At 43.4% G+C, this 17,202-nt stretch overlaps 3 protein-coding genes and 1 non-coding gene across 4 annotated transcripts; 1 reads left to right on the top strand and 3 right to left on the bottom strand.

Annotated features, from left to right (window-relative positions):
* Nucleotides 1–200: 200 nt before the first annotated feature.
* Nucleotides 201–10,805, bottom strand: clmnb (calmin b). Its single transcript, XM_053445761.1, has 10 exons — nt 7,525–10,805; nt 7,006–7,067; nt 6,822–6,917; nt 5,667–5,750; nt 5,459–5,551; nt 4,766–4,992; nt 4,412–4,605; nt 4,088–4,170; nt 1,759–3,290; nt 201–934 (listed from the first exon to the last, which is right to left on the bottom strand). The coding sequence occupies exons 1-10, from the start codon at nt 7,595–7,597 to the stop codon at nt 790–792; spliced, it is 2,589 nt and encodes an 862-aa protein (XP_053301736.1). The 5' UTR covers nt 7,598–10,805; the 3' UTR covers nt 201–789.
* LOC128460707 (small Cajal body-specific RNA 13) lies at nt 10,485–10,770 on the bottom strand. The gene has a single exon (XR_008342240.1). It is a non-coding gene; the product is annotated as a small Cajal body-specific RNA 13 (non-coding RNA).
* An 87-nt stretch (nt 10,806–10,892) lies between the features above and the next one.
* prkrip1 (PRKR interacting protein 1) lies at nt 10,893–11,911 on the bottom strand. The gene has a single exon (XM_053445762.1). It carries the CDS (start codon nt 11,784–11,786, stop codon nt 11,226–11,228), a length of 561 nt encoding a protein of 186 aa, XP_053301737.1. The 5' UTR covers nt 11,787–11,911; the 3' UTR covers nt 10,893–11,225.
* Nucleotides 11,912–12,968: 1,057 nt separating this feature from the next.
* glrx5 (glutaredoxin 5 homolog (S. cerevisiae)) lies at nt 12,969–17,127 on the top strand. The gene is made up of 2 exons (XM_053444948.1): nt 12,969–13,281; nt 15,064–17,127. The coding sequence occupies exons 1-2, from the start codon at nt 12,984–12,986 to the stop codon at nt 15,234–15,236; spliced, it is 471 nt and encodes a 156-aa protein (XP_053300923.1). The 5' UTR covers nt 12,969–12,983; the 3' UTR covers nt 15,237–17,127.
* The last annotated feature ends 75 nt before the right edge of the window (nt 17,128–17,202 follow it).

Raw genomic sequence — 17,202 nt, 5'->3', positions numbered from 1 at the left:
ACCCTCACCCTTTATTACACTGGCAGGTCAACATGGATTTTGAACACTTACGCAACTGATGTATACTTAAATCTTGCTCTAGTTTTAAGGTGCACACTGTGGTGCACTGACAAAGACACCATACTTGCCGCTGCTGTATTTTCAGGCCTGACTCTATCGGGTGGAAATGACCAGAAGAAGATATATATTACACATCTGCTTTATTATTCTTACAGTCATTAAAGTGTCATGAGACGCGCCTAAATTGTGGATAAACTTTTGCTTTAACACAACGAGTGAGTCTAGGAAATGTCAAAGTGCTCATTAAATGTTATGAGCTTAATCTCACCATGTCGATACAGCTTCTAATTAAACAGCAGGCCCGATGGACCCCTCAGCAGGCGGCAGAATGCTGTATAGACAGTCTATCATGCCAGACACTTGCCGCTGTGATGCTGCAACGCCACCATGTGGACTATTTCTGCAACAGGAATGAATCAAATAAACAAAGCACTTTTGGAGGCGCATTCAGCAACAAAAACATCTCACAAAACTTGGATAATAATGTTTGCCGTGTAGGAGCTGACAGCTGAAAATCTGTTTGACAATAGAAAACAGTGTTACGGTTTATCTGAAACTATAGCCCCAATGACAAATTACATCTGCTGGCAGAGAGAGGCAAACCTAATCATTAAATGTTGCCTGGAGGGAAATTTAGCGACACAGATAAAGAGTCAACACAGCCTTAAGTGTCCCTGTTTGGCTCATTAGTGGGAACTGGGCTAATAAGCCTATCGGAATAAGGAGGGTTTACAGCAGGGGGGCTCCGAGGTTCATTTGAGGTAGGATGAAGCAGCAGTAGAGCAGCATCCAAAAGACCAAGAGCATTTCCAGCTCTAATGGGGTTATGTCACAAGAGGCGGCTGAAGGCTGAAGAATGAATCCTCCCTCGCCGCTGGAAAGTAGATAAAACACACCAGGGTTAGATTCGAGCTACAACGGGCCACTTCACATTTATAAATATTATAAGGAAGAGTAGTTACACTGCAGCAATAACAACAAAACCCAGACACAAATGTTGTTATCGGCAGAATGGACTGACCAAACAACCGGCAACTGTCTCATTATAGAAGTTAAAGTGGTGTGCATGTACCTTTAGATTGCACTATACGAAGTGTATTTTTAGCTTCCAGAACCATAATCACGCAATATTCACTGGACTGGGACTGTTTATGGGAAACGTAAATGTGCCCCGTAAAAAAGCCTTGTAAAACCTCTTGATAATATCCAGAAGAGCCCGCGCGAAAACTCAACAGGAGATTATCTGGCCCCTTCGCTGCAAGTGAGATGACATTTCTAACACTCGACAGATGCAAAACGGACTAAGACTAAAAGCACACAAACATCTCCGACACCAATGAAGATGTCAACTTGGAAAGACAATGAGATTGAAGAGCTCTTGGTGATAAGGGCCGAAGCCGGTGTCGATGTGCTGCGAACATAACATGTGATCTCCACAGCGGAGGGTAAAAGTGACGACCTGACTTCCTGTAAGCTGCACCACCCTTCACCTGAGCCATCCGGAGATATCTGTGTGGTTCTTAACGCGTCAGACCGGAGAATCTCCTACTGTGTTCTACATACGTGAGCAATTCACACCAAATTGTGCGGACATTCTCCTGAGTTCACGTCTGAAAACTGCTCTAGCCTTGTGTCCAAGGACAAGAGGCGGAAAGGCCCCTCGTATTGTACAAATAAATCCCATAAACCACAGCCTACCTGAATGAGTTAGAGGTCCGACTTCTATCCCCAGCATGAATGTTAACACTTCCATCAGGGTCATTGTTTGGAGTAGTTTTCCCCAGATGTTCTTTCGTCATTGTCTTCTTATCGGTGAGTTTGTATGTCTTAATCTTCAGTCCCATGTCCTCTTCCTCTTCTCTTCTAACTGACTCAGGATCCATTGAATTTGTGTCATTGTCAGTGGACGCCTCCGTTCTATCTACATCGCAGTTCTTGATTGAATCCTCCGCTTTGGAGCCAGAGTCTTTCCTGTCATTTTCTACTTGTGTGTGAGTTCTAGCTGCACTGACGCCTCGGACTTCATTCACACCCTCATTAGTTTGTATTTTTTCATTTACTCCGACCCCCACTAAGGTCACAGCGCTGTGTGGATTTCCTCTCTTTTCCTTCATATTATCACCCTCTTCCCCTTTGTCTTTCCCTGAGTTTCCATCCTGCCCGTTCTCAACTGATGCCAAACTCTCTCTTTCCTCCTCCTTGTCTGCTTCTATCTTCTCACTCACTTGTACACATTTTACAGAAAGCCCTTTGTCAGTGTCTTCCTCAAAGGGAGCCATTTTGCAAATATCTGCCTCATCTATCAGAGCCTCTGTTTTATCATATCCATGTGTCACTAATCTAACATCCTCTGTCTCCTTCTCCCTCTCCTCCCTAGCATAATCATTAACCTGTCCTCCAACAACTCTTTCCTCCTCAGGTTCCTCTTTTCTAAAGCTCCCATCCTCTGGCTCCATGTCAAACACGGGTCGATTGTATCTCATACTTTCATTTTCGTCCAAATCCAACTTCCGGTGAACCACTGACTCAGCCCTGTCTTCGGATTCTTGTTCGAAATCTGCATTTTGTTCAACAGAACCTCCCTGAAGTTCAGATCCATGACCATTGGACATGTCACGTGCTTCCAGATGCTTTGACTCCTCGTGGATTTCTTCCACTGTCTCCTCTTCGACCCTTTGAAAAACGTCTTTGTTCAGATCCAGGATGTAGCTGTAGGCCTCCTCCTCATCTGAATCCAGCACAGACAAACTGTAGATTCCCTCTTCTGAGCTCAAAGAAAAGCGACTCTCGTCCGCTCTGGACTTGCCGTGGACCTGATTCGAGCTTTTCTCCATCCAGGTTCGAATGTCTGCGTTGACTACGCCTGCGTCTAGAGGACTGGGCGGCTGTAAAATACTCCTATGCCTCCCTCTCTTTTTGTTGAATGGTGAGGAGGCAGAGCTGCCTTCAGACTGCTCAGTGATGTTTTGGCGACAACAGGATGAAACAATGTCACCGTCGCTGGAGGAGAGGAGAGATGGGACTGAGTCATTCAAGTGGAGCGAGGCGGCACGGGGGCCAGCCGGGGATCTCCTGGCCCACCGCTTCCACAGAAGCTGCTCGCTGCTCTTCTCCAAACCTCTGAGCAAAGCTTGGGCTCCTGTGTTGTCAGTGAGGGTTTCTCCAAATCTCACTGACTCAAGGGAACCATAACTTGGGATATCAGGAACTCCAATGTCCGTTGTTTGAACCTGTGTTAAAAAGTAGTTACATTAACCACTGACTATTGGAAATACATATTTGTTTCATTGTATTTGTGAATGCATGTCTTTACTGGACAAAGGAAAAGTAAGACATTTTATAAAATGTGTTAATTTTCTGTCTGTCTGAGAGTTAGATGAGATGATTGAAACAATTGTTATGTCTCATTCAAATAGGATATAGCCAGTAACCATGAAGATGGATAAACTAAAGAAAATAGTTCAACTCTGCATAGTTCAACTCTGCCCGTGAGTTTTTCACCATTGTATATAGTGTGGTTTGTAACTGGCTTGTATATTGTTCATAAATAACATTAGATTAGAGAAATGCAAAGGCAACCACATGCACACAGTTGTCAGTTTATTTGGAACACCGAGCAAAAGCTGGCTTATCCAATAAATCCTCCCTTTGCGAACGTTACAATGTTTAGTTCAACTGTAATCAGGTAACCATTCGGAGACTGCAATTTATGGTGCTAATGAACTGCTATGCATTATGTAGATGGGTGTGTGTATTAGTTTGTCCATCCAATTCAAATCAGTGAGGGAAGGCTAAACAGCAGAAACACGTCTTTGAACAACTCAGCACAGTTTAATCCATAAGTCTTTAACACAGTTTCAATAAAAAGTCAAAGTAACCTTCATGTACTGGATTTGTACCTGACCATATAATGTGGCCGTGGTATCAATCTTTTAATCAAACTCTGCCAGAAGGCTGATAAGTGTATTTCCTAAACCAATTCAATGCCAAACATTTGATAGAAATATCTAAAAGAGGTCACACTCACCTCATCTTTGCCTGTACAGTGCCCCAGGAACATAGACACATAGGTAATGATGGACTGCTCATCTGGTGAGGAGCACATTACACCTGCGGGAGGAGGGACAAACTGTTACCACTAATAATGGTGGCCTGTTAGGAAGGAGCCTTCCCTGTGGTTCGACATACAGACGTTACCTTTATGATCAGGTCTAGTGAGGTCAGGGAGACTGGTTCCTTTGTTCAACAGGGCTCTATAGCACCGAGAGTTAATGTAGGTGCTACAGGGTCTGGGTGCAATGATTCAGATATTTGTCTTTGTGATGCACTGATCCTTTCGATAAGCTTTTACCTTCAGGCTCCAGTAGAGGTGTTATACCAAAGCTGCGGTGGGCTATCATGAAGGCCTGCTGAAGGTTTTCCCTCGGCTCCCCGGACAGACTCTCCCGCAGGTCCACCAGGTCCGGCTCTATGCACTTAATCATGGCGAGGAATGCCAGCCCACTTCTCCAGCTCTTCCCAAAGTCATGCACCTCCACCCCAAACCTGCACATTTCAAATGACATCATAGAAAAATAACTCTCACCCCAACACAGCCAGCTCCGATTTCTTCCTCTTCACTCATAGAGGTCATAATATAATTGCATTTTGGATGTTTCCTTGACCAAAATGACTCTGTAAGCGATTTGATCTTTTTCAGACTCACTTTGATGTGCATCTTTGGACCCACTGCAGGAGAGACTTGATTGCTTTCCCATGGTACTTTGGCGCCCTGGCAGCATTCCTGCCCTTGCTTGGCAGGGTTTTGCACGAGTAGCTGCCAACGTCATTTGGCTGGAGAGAGAGGTCACTGGAAGAGGGGTAACCGCTCGCTGATAAGGAAGAGAGGCTAGAAGACAAGTGCGTGTGGAGGCCTCTGGTCACCTCCTTTACCTGTGTATGGGGGAGAGCGGAGAGTCGGCAGGGTCAGTGATAAGCACCGGGTCAAGAAATGCGGTAATACATTAGGTAAATAAAGCATAGACTGCATATAATGATGTATGAAAGATGGCTCCCCAGATGTGATCCCAAAGCATTGGTGGCTTGCTGCATTATAGGTCATCAACCCCGCCTCCTTAATGTTATCGGATGGGACTACATAAAAAGTCGACGTACACTTCTGTCATTCATGGTCGTTTTTATCACATTGATGTTTGTTCAACAGTCAGTTTGATTTAATCATTTATTTGATGCTACAAAAACGCGATTCAACATCAGGGTTAACAGCTAAGACTCAGCTGCTATTGGTTCGCACAAGGTATATAATAATTCTTGCCCACACGCCTGAGCTCTTTCTTTAAAATCTTTGTATTTGATGTTTTGGCTCCATATCTGGATAGTGGGGCGGAATAAAAACTACCTGGAAGTGCAGGATGATGATCCAGACCAGGTTAAGAACAACAGAGGGGACGCCATCAGCAACACCAGAGGCGTCAATTCCAAGGAGCTTAACCTGTGGGACAACATGTGAGGAGACGTCATTTGGAATCTAGTTTAACCAGAGTTGAAAGTAGATGGTAGACATGTCAAAACAATATCCCTAGAGACTTTGAAGCAAACACACTCACATGTCTGTCATCCAGGAACGCCAGGGCCTTGGAAATGTTGTTCAGTCGGAAAATGCGTTGAGAAGACGACCTGAACCTGTAGAGCTAACATAGAATAATATCAGTAGTATTAGCTCAGCAGAAAGGCAGCAGGGGAACAAGTAGCTTGACTCTGCCAAAAAAACTCTCTCACTCCTTTTTAGTGAACCATTTCTCGGTAGGAGTCAATTTCTGGAGTGAACAATCCCTTTAATTAGTTGTTAGATATGCCTATTGAAGAAGAAGAAGAAGAAGAAGAAGAAGAAGAAGAAGAAGAAGAAGAAGAAGAAGAAGAAGAAGAAGAAGAAGAAGAAGAAGATACATTTATTGGTCCCACACACACATGCACACACACACGACATGCAAATGGGGGGAAATTTGTTCTCTGCCTTTGACCCATCTGGTGAACACAGGAGGACACACAGAGCAGTGGTCATCCATGCACGGCGCCCGGGGAGCAGGTGTTGGGGGAGAGAGTGTGGGGTAGGCACTTAGACAGTGGGGAACAGATCCAGGTATTGTCCATCCAGGTATGTTTTTTTTTTTTTTTTTTTCGTCACTCGTGGAGGCGAACCAGAGACCACCGTCGGAACTGACCAGGTGCTGGGGGGGCTCGACTTGGACAGAGCCAGGTTCGCTCTTTCCCTTCTATTTCAAATCTTTATGTTTAGTTGGGCTAAATGAAGCTAAGCAAACTGGCTGCGAGGTTGTGGCGCACTGCACAGAGAGTACATCAATATTTTCTCTCAGCAACAAAGGGAATGGATACACTTGGCTTTCACTCTCGGGTCAAATGACACAGGTTTAATCGGCTGATGGAAAGATGGCATCCACCTGAACGTGCAAATTTGGCAAGACGGCGAAGTGAGAGAGTGCCTCAGTTTTTTGGTGACATAATATCGTCGTGACATCGAACATGACCCACCAGGATACAAAACAAAAGGGCAAACTCCTACTGACAATGAGAAAGGAGTCAAACACCCCTAGAAACATTCTTGATTCTTATCAGCTGGTGAACATAGTGATAATCTAATGAACAGAGCTGAATAGGAACAGAGGACATTACAAAAACTCATGGCAGTTTATATATTTTCTTGGCTAAATTCATATTTTTGCACTGTGAATTTTGATTCTCACCAGTTTGCAGCCGGTCAGCTCCTCCAGCAGGGCCATGAGTATCCTTCCATCCTGAATGTCTGCGAACAGGTCGTGCACCTCAAGCGGAGGATCACACTGGGAAATAAACAAATCACAATCTGTATTGTGGATTGCATGAAAGAAGCATAATGTCATCGTAAAGCTGTATTGATTTGTGTCTTACCCTGTGCAGAAACCCATTCATCCACCTGGTGAAGGTTCTCTTCTGCGCTGCTTTCCTCTCATCTGGGGGAAAGAAAACAGGGACTTGGCACAACATGCTGCAGTTTAACAAGACAACACTGTTGAACCTGTGCTTTCACTATCCTGATGAGATGCAGCACACGGGAGGGTTTTATTTAACAAGCAAACAGTCTGACAGATCATTGGAAAGAGTTGTACATATTTGTTTATCTCCAAGAAGACTTCAGAAATGAAGGGATTTGAAAGGAGCAAACTTGTCTTTTAACGGCCCTTTCATTATGGATTTTACACTAGAGAGTACTTTAGAAGTAAATCATCAACAAACAGAACAGTGCCACAAAGCCAAATCCAAACATATTTGGAAAACACTATAAGGAAGCCAAGTGTTCACTTTTCAAAAGTACAATAAAGTGGAGACACAGTGATTAACCTATTATTATCATCACACAGTGGGTCAAGTTTAAGCTCCAGCTTGATCCAGGACTTCTTGTCACTGTACCTTGAGGCTGAGGTTGTTCGCTGATCTCTCCGTTTGGTTTATTTTCCGAGCCCCACTTGGCCTTGTCCTGCATTCTGATGTTTTCTAGAAAAAATACTGTCCGGCACTTGTAGCAATTAGAGCCGCTCTGTGGTTTCTGTACTGACTACGGAGGAAAAAACGCAGAGTGAGGCAGTGAGTCCTGCCTGAACACGCTGGAACCTATCTCCGAGGTGTGGATCAACTCTGGCTCCACTCCCCCTCGGAAACAACTCAGCCCCTGTTGACAGGCTGCAGCTCAAACCCTCTGTCTGTGGAGGAAGCTGCACAGTGTGTTGGGATCTTTAACCTTTAACAGAAAGGAGTCGGCTGGGGTCTCTGTGTTATTCTACAGGTTGAACTGTTTTTCTTGTGGAGGTCTGTGATAAACCTTTGTGGCAGCTCAGTGTGATTGAGTCATAAATACCTGGATTTCTTCAGAGCATGTTCAGGACAGGTCATAGGAATGAGGGTAGGAAGTAAAGGGTTCGACAGAAGTTGATCTAGATCATTTACTCGTAAAAATGTTCTATAAACTATTGTAAGAGGTGTGTTGGCAATTCATTTAAATGTCTTGATGAATTCCAACAGATTCCCATCAAGGCCTTTGGAGCTCATATAAGCATCTAATATAGAAAAGGAAAATGTTGGCCTTTGGTTTGGCCACACCAGGTAATATTATGTACACATATATAACACAAAAATGACAAAAAATCTTAATTGAGATTGAAATTGTTTATTGAATTTAAAGGTATTATTTAAAGTTCTACTCTTTGTCAAGCGCTTAATTGGACCTTGGCACACTTCATCTAGTTCTTTAAGTACAATTTTGAGTTAATAGTACTTAAGAGTTTATATTTTCCATTCAGTGTACTTTTACTGTGTTACATTTACTTGACAGCTAAAGTGCTATTTACTTTTGCTCATGTTCTGATATGAAAAACATGAGGTATGCTGTAAACTGTAACTTTGAAGTATTAGTTCCACTTTGAGGACTTACATCAAAGCTGTTTGTTCATTTGTGGATGAATAATAAGGTGCAATAAAATATAACTTTTACAGGGATGAATACTTTTACCCATGTTTTTACAGATCTCTTACTTGTCGCTGAGCATCGACACTGTTTTTTTTTTACTTATACTTATCTTACTTACTGAATCCATACCTTTAAGTTTATACCTAATAATACTTTCTTTTTTTCTTTACCTGACATATATTTTATTAAATGACACATACCAATAAGGATGTGCATACAAACACTTTGTGATTTACACTGCATTTCCATTTACTTCTCTATCTTTTCATCTTGCATCATATCCAACCATCATAAGTCATTTTTCAGTTATGCCAGTTAATGGACTGACTTAATACAAAATTATTAAACATGCAAGAAGCTAAAGTCAGAATCTTAATTTGATTCACTGAAATAAAATGAGTTGTGAAATTAGTGGGTTTTTTTTTACACTGAGACACATTTTAGTAGAATTCTGTGCTGTTCCTGACTCACTCTCCCAGGGGAACTCACATGCTTCTTAACCGGGAGAAATCCTCCAACAGGGAGCAGGATCCAATTTAAGAGATCTGCAGTTTATAATACACACACAATTCAGAAATCCCGGCAGCACAATGCTATTTTGAGGAGATCAGGAGGGTGAAGACGCACATTCAAGAGAGTGGCTACATGAAACCAACAGTTAGTCTAGAGCCAAAGATTAAGAAACAGTACATGTAGAAGCTACAGCTGGTCTGCCACAGTTTAAATGTCAGGACATTTCAGACGACCTTTTGACCCAAGCTTAAACAAGATAATTGACAGACGCACCAAACTGTGATTTCAACACTTCACCCATAAGGGCAGGGTTTCTGCAGGTTTCATGATGATGAATAATAAATTAAAATGAAGTCCTACGTCAAGTACAACAGATATGAAGCTATATCAGAGTTCCAGAATTACGTACACTTCACTATAGTTAAAGATACGGTGAAGAAGCAAATTAGATAAATCTTCAAAACACTTCACTGTCTTAAAAACGACCTTCTTGGACAGTAGGTATAGTCTTTCACTGTGCAGTGAGATACCTTCAGATTGGTGTGCTAATATCCACATCACTGAGATATAACTAAAACACACAAAAACATTATAAACTGTGCACGTACGGCCAAACATTTACCTTAAAAATGGAAGTAGCATCAAGTTAAAATTAACATAATTAAGACCTACATAAACATATTTAAGAGCTAGTTTGTGATAAGTTAAATTAAAGATCATAGAATTTAGGCCTTTTAGAGCGGCAGAGCCCAAACAAACAAATAACAAGAGGGGAATTTTTTAACAAAGGTTTAAAATTGATCCGATCAGAATTGATCACTGCAGACCCCTCACACCCTGGACACAACCTATTCCATGTCCTCCCCTCCGGGAGGCGCTACAGATCTCTGTTCACCAAAACCTCCAGACACAAAAACAGTTTCTTCCCCAACGCCGTCTCACTTCTGAACAGCCAATCCACCGTGGCACTGTGCAATAACCCTGGTTCTTTATAATAACCACTGTACAAATACTCCCAAAGTTATATTATATTGTAATTATATTTAATTATATTATTTATTTCAACCTCACTGTACAACTGTAATACTCATACCATTCAATATTTATCCCTGCACTTCATTTAATTTCTTTCTTTTTCTTAAACCATCGCATTGTTTGTTTTGTGTTGTTATGTGTATTCTATGTAAGAACATTGAGAGCCACTTCACCATGTCAAATTCCTTGTTTGTACAACTTACTTGGCCAATTAAACCTGATTCTGATCTTCATGGCAGATAAACTGAAGCCTGAATGATTGTATCAAACAGGCCTACATGCAAATGTCTAAAGCTTACATCAGCAATATGAAGAGAAAAATAACAATAACACTCATAAGTGTTGAGTGTGAAAATACGAGTGTGGCAGGGGAATGTGTCTGAAAGGAAGAGCTTCTTCAGCTTCAAACAATATCTAGCTGCCATTTTTTTTGTTTCTTTGCTCTACCTGCCTCAAGAAAGGTGATGGCCACAGAGCGGGTCCACCACCTCCGTGGGAGGCAGGAGTCTGTCCAAGGAACATCGCACGTGAAGCTCCCGAACCTCGAGAAGTCACGCCTTTTCATTCTTTGTGTTGCTTTCTGCAGCCTTGTTGTGGCCCACAGGCAACAGGGTTTGCGAGGGGCAGGCTCACAAGGCTGCACAGACACTGCTTACATCCAAAATGCAGATACACCTAATACACCGATGATGATTTTCTCATATCATCGTATTTACCAGCCATTTAATACCAACCTCCACTGTAAACAAATTCAATAACACTAATGTTATGTACATGGTGACTTTTTTATTAAAAACATTGACAACGTTGCAAACAATATAGAAGATTACAAAATTCCCAACAATCCTACTTCAGCAAATCATTGAAATCCCTAAATATGACTATTAGCCGAAATGTGTGATCTAACACTCGATTGATAACAAAAAGAATCAGAAGAGTCAACATCTTTTCTTTCAAACTGGGACACTGACGACTATTGTGGGGTCTTGTCTCTTAAAGTAGACAGTCCAAACATTCCTGTGGCAACGCAGGGTCCACCACTGAATTGTCTTTGTCTTTTCCCTTGGTCTCTTGGGTTCTTCTCAGCCGCAGGGCACACTTATTTCTTCCCCATGATGAAGCTCGGAGCCTCCGCATCATCTTCAGCCTCTCGGTCCTCATCCTCTTCACTTTCGTCTGAGCTCTTATCGGCGCCGTCTTCCGTCTTATTGTCACCTTCTAGTTTCGCCTTCTTCGCCATGAGCTTCTTCTCCTTCATCTTCTCGCGCTTCTTCCGGCGCTTGGCCGTCCTCTCGTCGGCCGCCTGCTTGTTCTGCTCCACCTTGTCCAGATACTCCACGTCCTTGTCCTGCTTATCTGCCACCTTGTCCAGGAAGTCCTGTCTCTGGTACTCTCTGCGGCGGAGGTGACGATAAACGTGGAACTCGCCGCTGCCCGCGCCGGCGCTGGAGCCCATCACGTCCCGGACGAACTCCGGCGGAGCCCGCGGGTTCCATTCTTTAAGTCGGTCTGGGATTGGAGCGAGCTTGTCCGGGTTTCGCATCAACCTCTCAAGCTTCAGACGCTGCTCCTCCGCCGGGGTTTTGGCGATTATCAGAGGCTGAGACGCCTTCCCCGACGCTTTCCCCGGCTTGTTGTTCTTTTGCGTGTGCGCCGCCATCTTTCAAACGACTGCGCTTTACTTCCTGCTAGCTGAAGTGAACCGGAAGCTCTTGAGGGATTCCGTCACCCGGAAATAACTGTCTTTTACTTTTATAATATTGTCTTTCCTCTCAAGAAAAATATTCGGATTATTCTTTCTATGTGGTCATATTATGTTATAGTTATTTCCGTGTCGAGGCTTGGAAGCGCGTGTCTAGTAATCCAGGAAGATTTTTGTGAAGCGCGTATCGAGGCTTGTGTTAATGACGTAGGTGCTGACGACGGCCGTACCACGTGACTGATTCAAGAAATGTTTCGCGTGTGATTCGAAATATAAGTGGAAGCGAAACGCAATGGACCCCCCCCCCCCCCCCCCCTTACGTTTTGTACACTTGGGACTTTTAATGCGCGTTTGTTTGCAAAAAAGAAACCGCCTGAAACCCAGCACTGTGGAAAAGTTGTAATATTTATATGGAAGTGAATAAAATATTGCCCCCATTTTACGTGTTACATGTTGTCCCTATTGACACAAGCACATTCACATCACTGCCCTCTGCCCAATTTGTTTCCACTTTCCCTTTTGACCCCGCCATTGTATCATAAAGACAGACACAATATGAATAAGTTCAGAGTTTATGTTTTGGCATCACAAACATCATTCATTTTTTTATTCAATTCAAAGCTTCACACACTAAAGCCATGGTGTCATTATAATCACTCTGCCAGTTTTACATGTATTGTCCACTTGATGGCGCAGTAGAGCGAATGAACCACCGTGAAGCTTCGGTCCGTGAGTGAACCAATCGGTTGCAGAGCTTCACTGCTTCATGAAGCTTCATCATGTCGCAATCACCAAGCTGAAGTCGACCCGGAAGTCCTTGAAGGCTTCCGTAACCCGGAAACAATTGTTTTACTTTTATAAAATTAGCTTTTCTCTCAAGAGAAATATTGGGATTATTATGTATGTGTGGTTATATTATTGTATTATCATTTGTTTGTCGATTTGAGTTGAATTCTATCGATTACTAATGTAATTGACACCCGGCTCCACCAACTGCATATGAGATTAGACGTTTTTTGGGCGTAGCTATCCAATCAGCGTCCAAATCCCGCCCTCCTCCAGTATTACGTGTGTTGAGTAACTGACTTGAAGTTATTCCGCTGTCTGCCGACATCTCTCCTGCTCTTCTTCTAAACACACAACTAGCCGGAGACCATGAACAGCTTCATCAGCGCCACAGCTCGGTGTCTCCGCTCGGGGGCCGCGCTCTACGGGCCAAGGCGAGCCGACGTGTGGTCGGCCCCGGGCCGGCGGCTCCTGTGCGCGGCGGCGGGGGACGTCCAGAAGGACCTTGGAGAGAAGGTGAAGAAGGACAAGGTGGTGGTGTTCATCAAGGGGACCCCGGCTCAGCCTATGTGCGGCTTCAGTAACGCGGTGGTGCAGATCCTCCGGATGCACGGAGTGGACGACTACGCTGCCTACAACGTGCTGGACGACCAGGAGCTGAGAGAAGGTGAACAGGAGAGACGCGATCCTCGCATGGCGGCGGAAAGTTGTCACCCGTCACTCTGACTGGAGACTCGGTGACAGTGGAGCTGGAGATAAAATGTGTTTACAAAGTTGAACTAGTGTCCGTGTCACCGCTAGCACCTGTCAGCCATGTTCCCTGCTCCGACACTTGAGTGGGATCGAGTCTAACCGGTCGGATCCGCGGCAGTCAGTGGATCTGCGGTTTATTAGAAGGGTCTGGGTTTATCAGTGTCCTGCAGCAGCACCACAGGGTGCGGCTCCTCCACACGCACGGGACAGCATCTGTAATATACGAGGCTTTCAGCTAAACCCCTCAAACTTTCCCTCCTTTAAATGGTGGCAGCAGATATGTGTACTTGAATGTGGGGGTGGTGTCAGGTCAGGCTTGTGGTGTAACAGCTGTGTGGACAGCCAGCAAACGGAGACTCGTACTATTTAATACAATGTGCAGTAGATCTAGGGGTTAAATGGGGACATGTGGTGCTATGTAATATCTTGAGAAACAACAGAAGCACACAAAGGCCGGAACACAAGCTGTTTACCTCCAGGCTGAAAAGCTATAGACTGTCACGTCCTCTACTTCCGTCTAATAATGACTGATTGATGGACAGTGTTGCACAGACCTGGCTGAAAGCAATCGTGTCACATACCCCCAAGTGATACAGAAGCAGGTCTGGGTGTACAGGGGTCAGATGTACAAGATGGAAGAGGGCCAGAAACTCAGCATTTCCTGAAAGTGAATGGCCTCGTTTCTCAAAGTTTGGTGTTGTCCTCGCAGCTGATAAAATAGAACAAAACATTGATCAACCTTTTCTTAAGTGCATTACTGAACAGGGAAATCCACAGGTTGAGCATTTGCTATTTCACGAGTTCCCCAAGACTCCAAACTTAAAAACAACAAGGCGAAGACGGGCTTGTGATGAGTAAAATCATTTTTACATGTGAAATCTGTGGAGTGCTCCTTTTATAAACATTGTGATCAACATTTGATCTTTAAAAAAAAATTTTTTAACCAGCTAACTTTCTACTTAAAAGGCAAAACAGGCGGCTACATCCATCACACAATCATCTAAGATCATACTCTCAAATAGAGCCCATGCAGGCAAATGCTTAGCTTTATTAACTAAAGATAGATTGTACATGAACAAAATGTTTCCACTTCTCTATTGTACATGAACAAAATGTTTCCACTTCTCTCACTATCCATAAATTAAGCCACAATATACCAGAATCAAATGCTGCCGTCTCGCACCCAAGACATCATTTAGAGCCAGAGACTATACAGGAGTGATTGGGGGATGGAGACAAGTCAGTCCCAGCTGTCAATCATGATGTTTCACCCCTTTGTATAGCATCAAGTAACTAATTAAAGACTTAAAGGAAAAATGAATCATGAGAGAATGACCATAAATCTTTACTTATTTATCGTGTATTTTAACTTTTTACTTTGGCCAAGGTTTATGCCTTATACTGTAGCCAGCCACCAGGTGGCGATCGAGATGCTTTGGCTTCAAACAAACATTTACTATCTTTGTTTCTTTGTATTTGCCTTGGCTGTAGTCGTTTGTTTCTGTCAGCGTGGCTAACACTGTCCATGTCTACCACTCTGTTCTTGTGTTTTTATCATACAAACTACTCTTTTTCAAGGGGGAACCCAAAAGGCACCACGGTTAAGAGGTCATCTGCCAGTGCTTTGTTTGACCTTAAATGCGATATCCATTGTTGTGTATGTCCCACTCACAATTATGTTGTCTGCCTTCCCCAGGAATCAAGGTGTTCTCCAACTGGCCCACGATCCCCCAGGTGTACTTCAACGGCGAGTTTGTGGGAGGCTGCGACATCCTGCTCCAGATGCACCAGAATGGAGATCTGGTGGAGGAGTTCAAGAAGCTGGGAATCCGCTCTGAACTGCTGGAAACCGAGAAGGATTCCAAGTAGAGGACGAGTACAAACTTCAGAAGAGCTGACTACACGGAGGACACGTTTATCAAGTTGAATCCCCCCGCCCCCCCCCCCACACTCATATGGTCCCATATGAATCAAGTCTGTAGGCAGCCATCGGAAAAGCAAACTCCGACGGCAGATGAAGGTGACAAGTGTGAACTATTTTAGTGGCGGCACTTTATCTTGAGTCCGGAATATTAATGCTTTAGAGTGTTCCATACCCATAAATAGCTACATGTGATACAGAGCTCCCTCTGCACTGTTTATACTCTGAGTAAGGCCTTTTAATGTGCACAGATCATGTACCCGGCAGGTGGGGACTTAAATATTGGAAGAAAAGAGTTGACAAAGTCTTCATATGGTTTTCAGAAGCAGTTTTACCTAAAATACATCTGTACTACAATCCTCACCTCGACTGTAAAGCTGCAGACACATTTTTTGGCTACTTTGGGAGCAGAAGATTCAATTTACAAACCAATACACTGACATATTATCACATTTTATGTTTATATGGCAAACTCTTTAGCGTTCTCCTTGACTTCCATTTCTGGTCACTCAGATTAGCGTGAGGCTAATGTTCACTCTTCCTCTATCTCTGTTGTGGTCTCCATCGACTCTTGAAAAAAATAAACTCAGACCCTTCAGCTGCATCATGCACCACTCTACTCACCAGCTAGTGGTTACCTTTAATAAGTCTGATCCTGGGCAAGTAGTGCACAGTGGGCATTAATAGCTTCTTATCCACTGAGAACCGCTGCCTGCTGGTCAGAATGTTCCTGTGAGAGGGGACCAAACAGTTGTGGGCCACGGAGCCAAGACAACAGGTTCAAAGAGATTTGATGAGAAGAGAAGCTTTGCCCCCCCCCCCTTAATGCTGCACACAATCTTCTGATCCATTGTGATTATAGGTTTAATATTTTCTGATCACACACTTAGATTAGTATTCTCTTGCTTCTTTGAAATATTATTTCACCAAATACAAAATGTTATCCTAAAAGATGTGTTAAAAAACCCAATGTTAAGTCATCATCGTTGCTCTATTCACAGCAAATACAAAAATTGATGTCCGACTATCCTGTTGGAGAATCATTAAGGTTGGACTTCCACTGCTTGGTTCCCTACCAGTGCTTTAACACAAAAATGCTGGTAACCTTTCTTATCCTGCCCTTTCCAGTCCCTGCTACCTCTATTGTCCATCTGTTTTCTCAAGTCACTGTCTTCAAGACCAAATTATTCTCAGGGTGCAACAAGATATGAGTGAAGGTTTTAATTATTCTTTATCTTGGGTCACACCACAAACCTGAAAACACTGCCAGAAAACACCGTTCATCTGGAGGAGGAACAGGGGACAGTACAGCTGATGTGGGTTCAAAACCAAACAAGGGTGGTTTCATGTTCATGTTGTCCAATCCAATGACATCACGTGTGAATTGGTTTTAGTGGTCAAGGTAAACCAGACATGGACCAGACTGTCACTGACATCACAGCACTGTCAGTGGCTTCTAACATAGCCTTCTATCCGTTCTTCCGGCCAGGATCCCCATCCCTTCTCCTTTAACCTCGACTGAAACGCAACAAACTTGAATATGCCTGATATGGAGACTGTCTATCTGTCCGTGAATGTGTGGAGTGTGTCCTTTTCTTGTGTGAGGGGTGGGGGGGCTGTTTTTTTTTTTTTGTTACTTTGAGTTATCTCTCCTTGAGCTTAAGAGCGTTGTGATCTTTATCAATACTCCTGTAGGTGTTCCTCCTGCTGCACACAGTTGTATTATCAAAGCAATGGTCATGTAGTACGCTGTAAGATATTGTACATTGAAAGCATATTATTAAATGTATTTTAGCTGCATGTAAACCCTACTCCAATTAAATATTTTGTGACAAATAACATGCAACCTGTTTTTATTGGAAAAACGGCCAAGGACTTTTTAAGTGTGAGTAGTGAATCTGATCTATTGGCACA

This window comes from Pleuronectes platessa, chromosome 17 (assembly GCF_947347685.1).
Source record: "Pleuronectes platessa chromosome 17, fPlePla1.1, whole genome shotgun sequence".
Taxonomy (NCBI): domain Eukaryota; kingdom Metazoa; phylum Chordata; class Actinopteri; order Pleuronectiformes; family Pleuronectidae; genus Pleuronectes; species Pleuronectes platessa.
This window is presented reverse-complemented; position numbering and strand designations above follow the sequence as displayed.

Bases quoted from the DNA above. Each gene is read 5' to 3' on its own strand.
- clmnb (XM_053445761.1), bottom strand. From the start codon at position 7,597: ATGCAGGACAAGGCCAAGTGGGGCTCGGAAAATAAACCAAACGGAGAG. The intron at 5,751-6,821 runs GTGAGAATCAAA...ATTCTATGTTAG, and splicing joins AGCTGACCGGCTGCAAACTG to CTCTACAGGTTCAGGTCGTC. The intron at 4,993-5,458 runs GTAGTTTTTATT...CCCCATACACAG, and splicing joins TCATCATCCTGCACTTCCAG to GTAAAGGAGGTGACCAGAGG.
- glrx5 (XM_053444948.1), top strand. From the start codon at position 12,984: ATGAACAGCTTCATCAGCGCCACAGCTCGGTGTCTCCGCTCGGGGGCC. The intron at 13,282-15,063 runs GTGAACAGGAGA...TGCCTTCCCCAG, and splicing joins CGACCAGGAGCTGAGAGAAG to GAATCAAGGTGTTCTCCAAC.
- prkrip1 (XM_053445762.1), bottom strand. From the start codon at position 11,786: ATGGCGGCGCACACGCAAAAGAACAACAAGCCGGGGAAAGCGTCGGGG.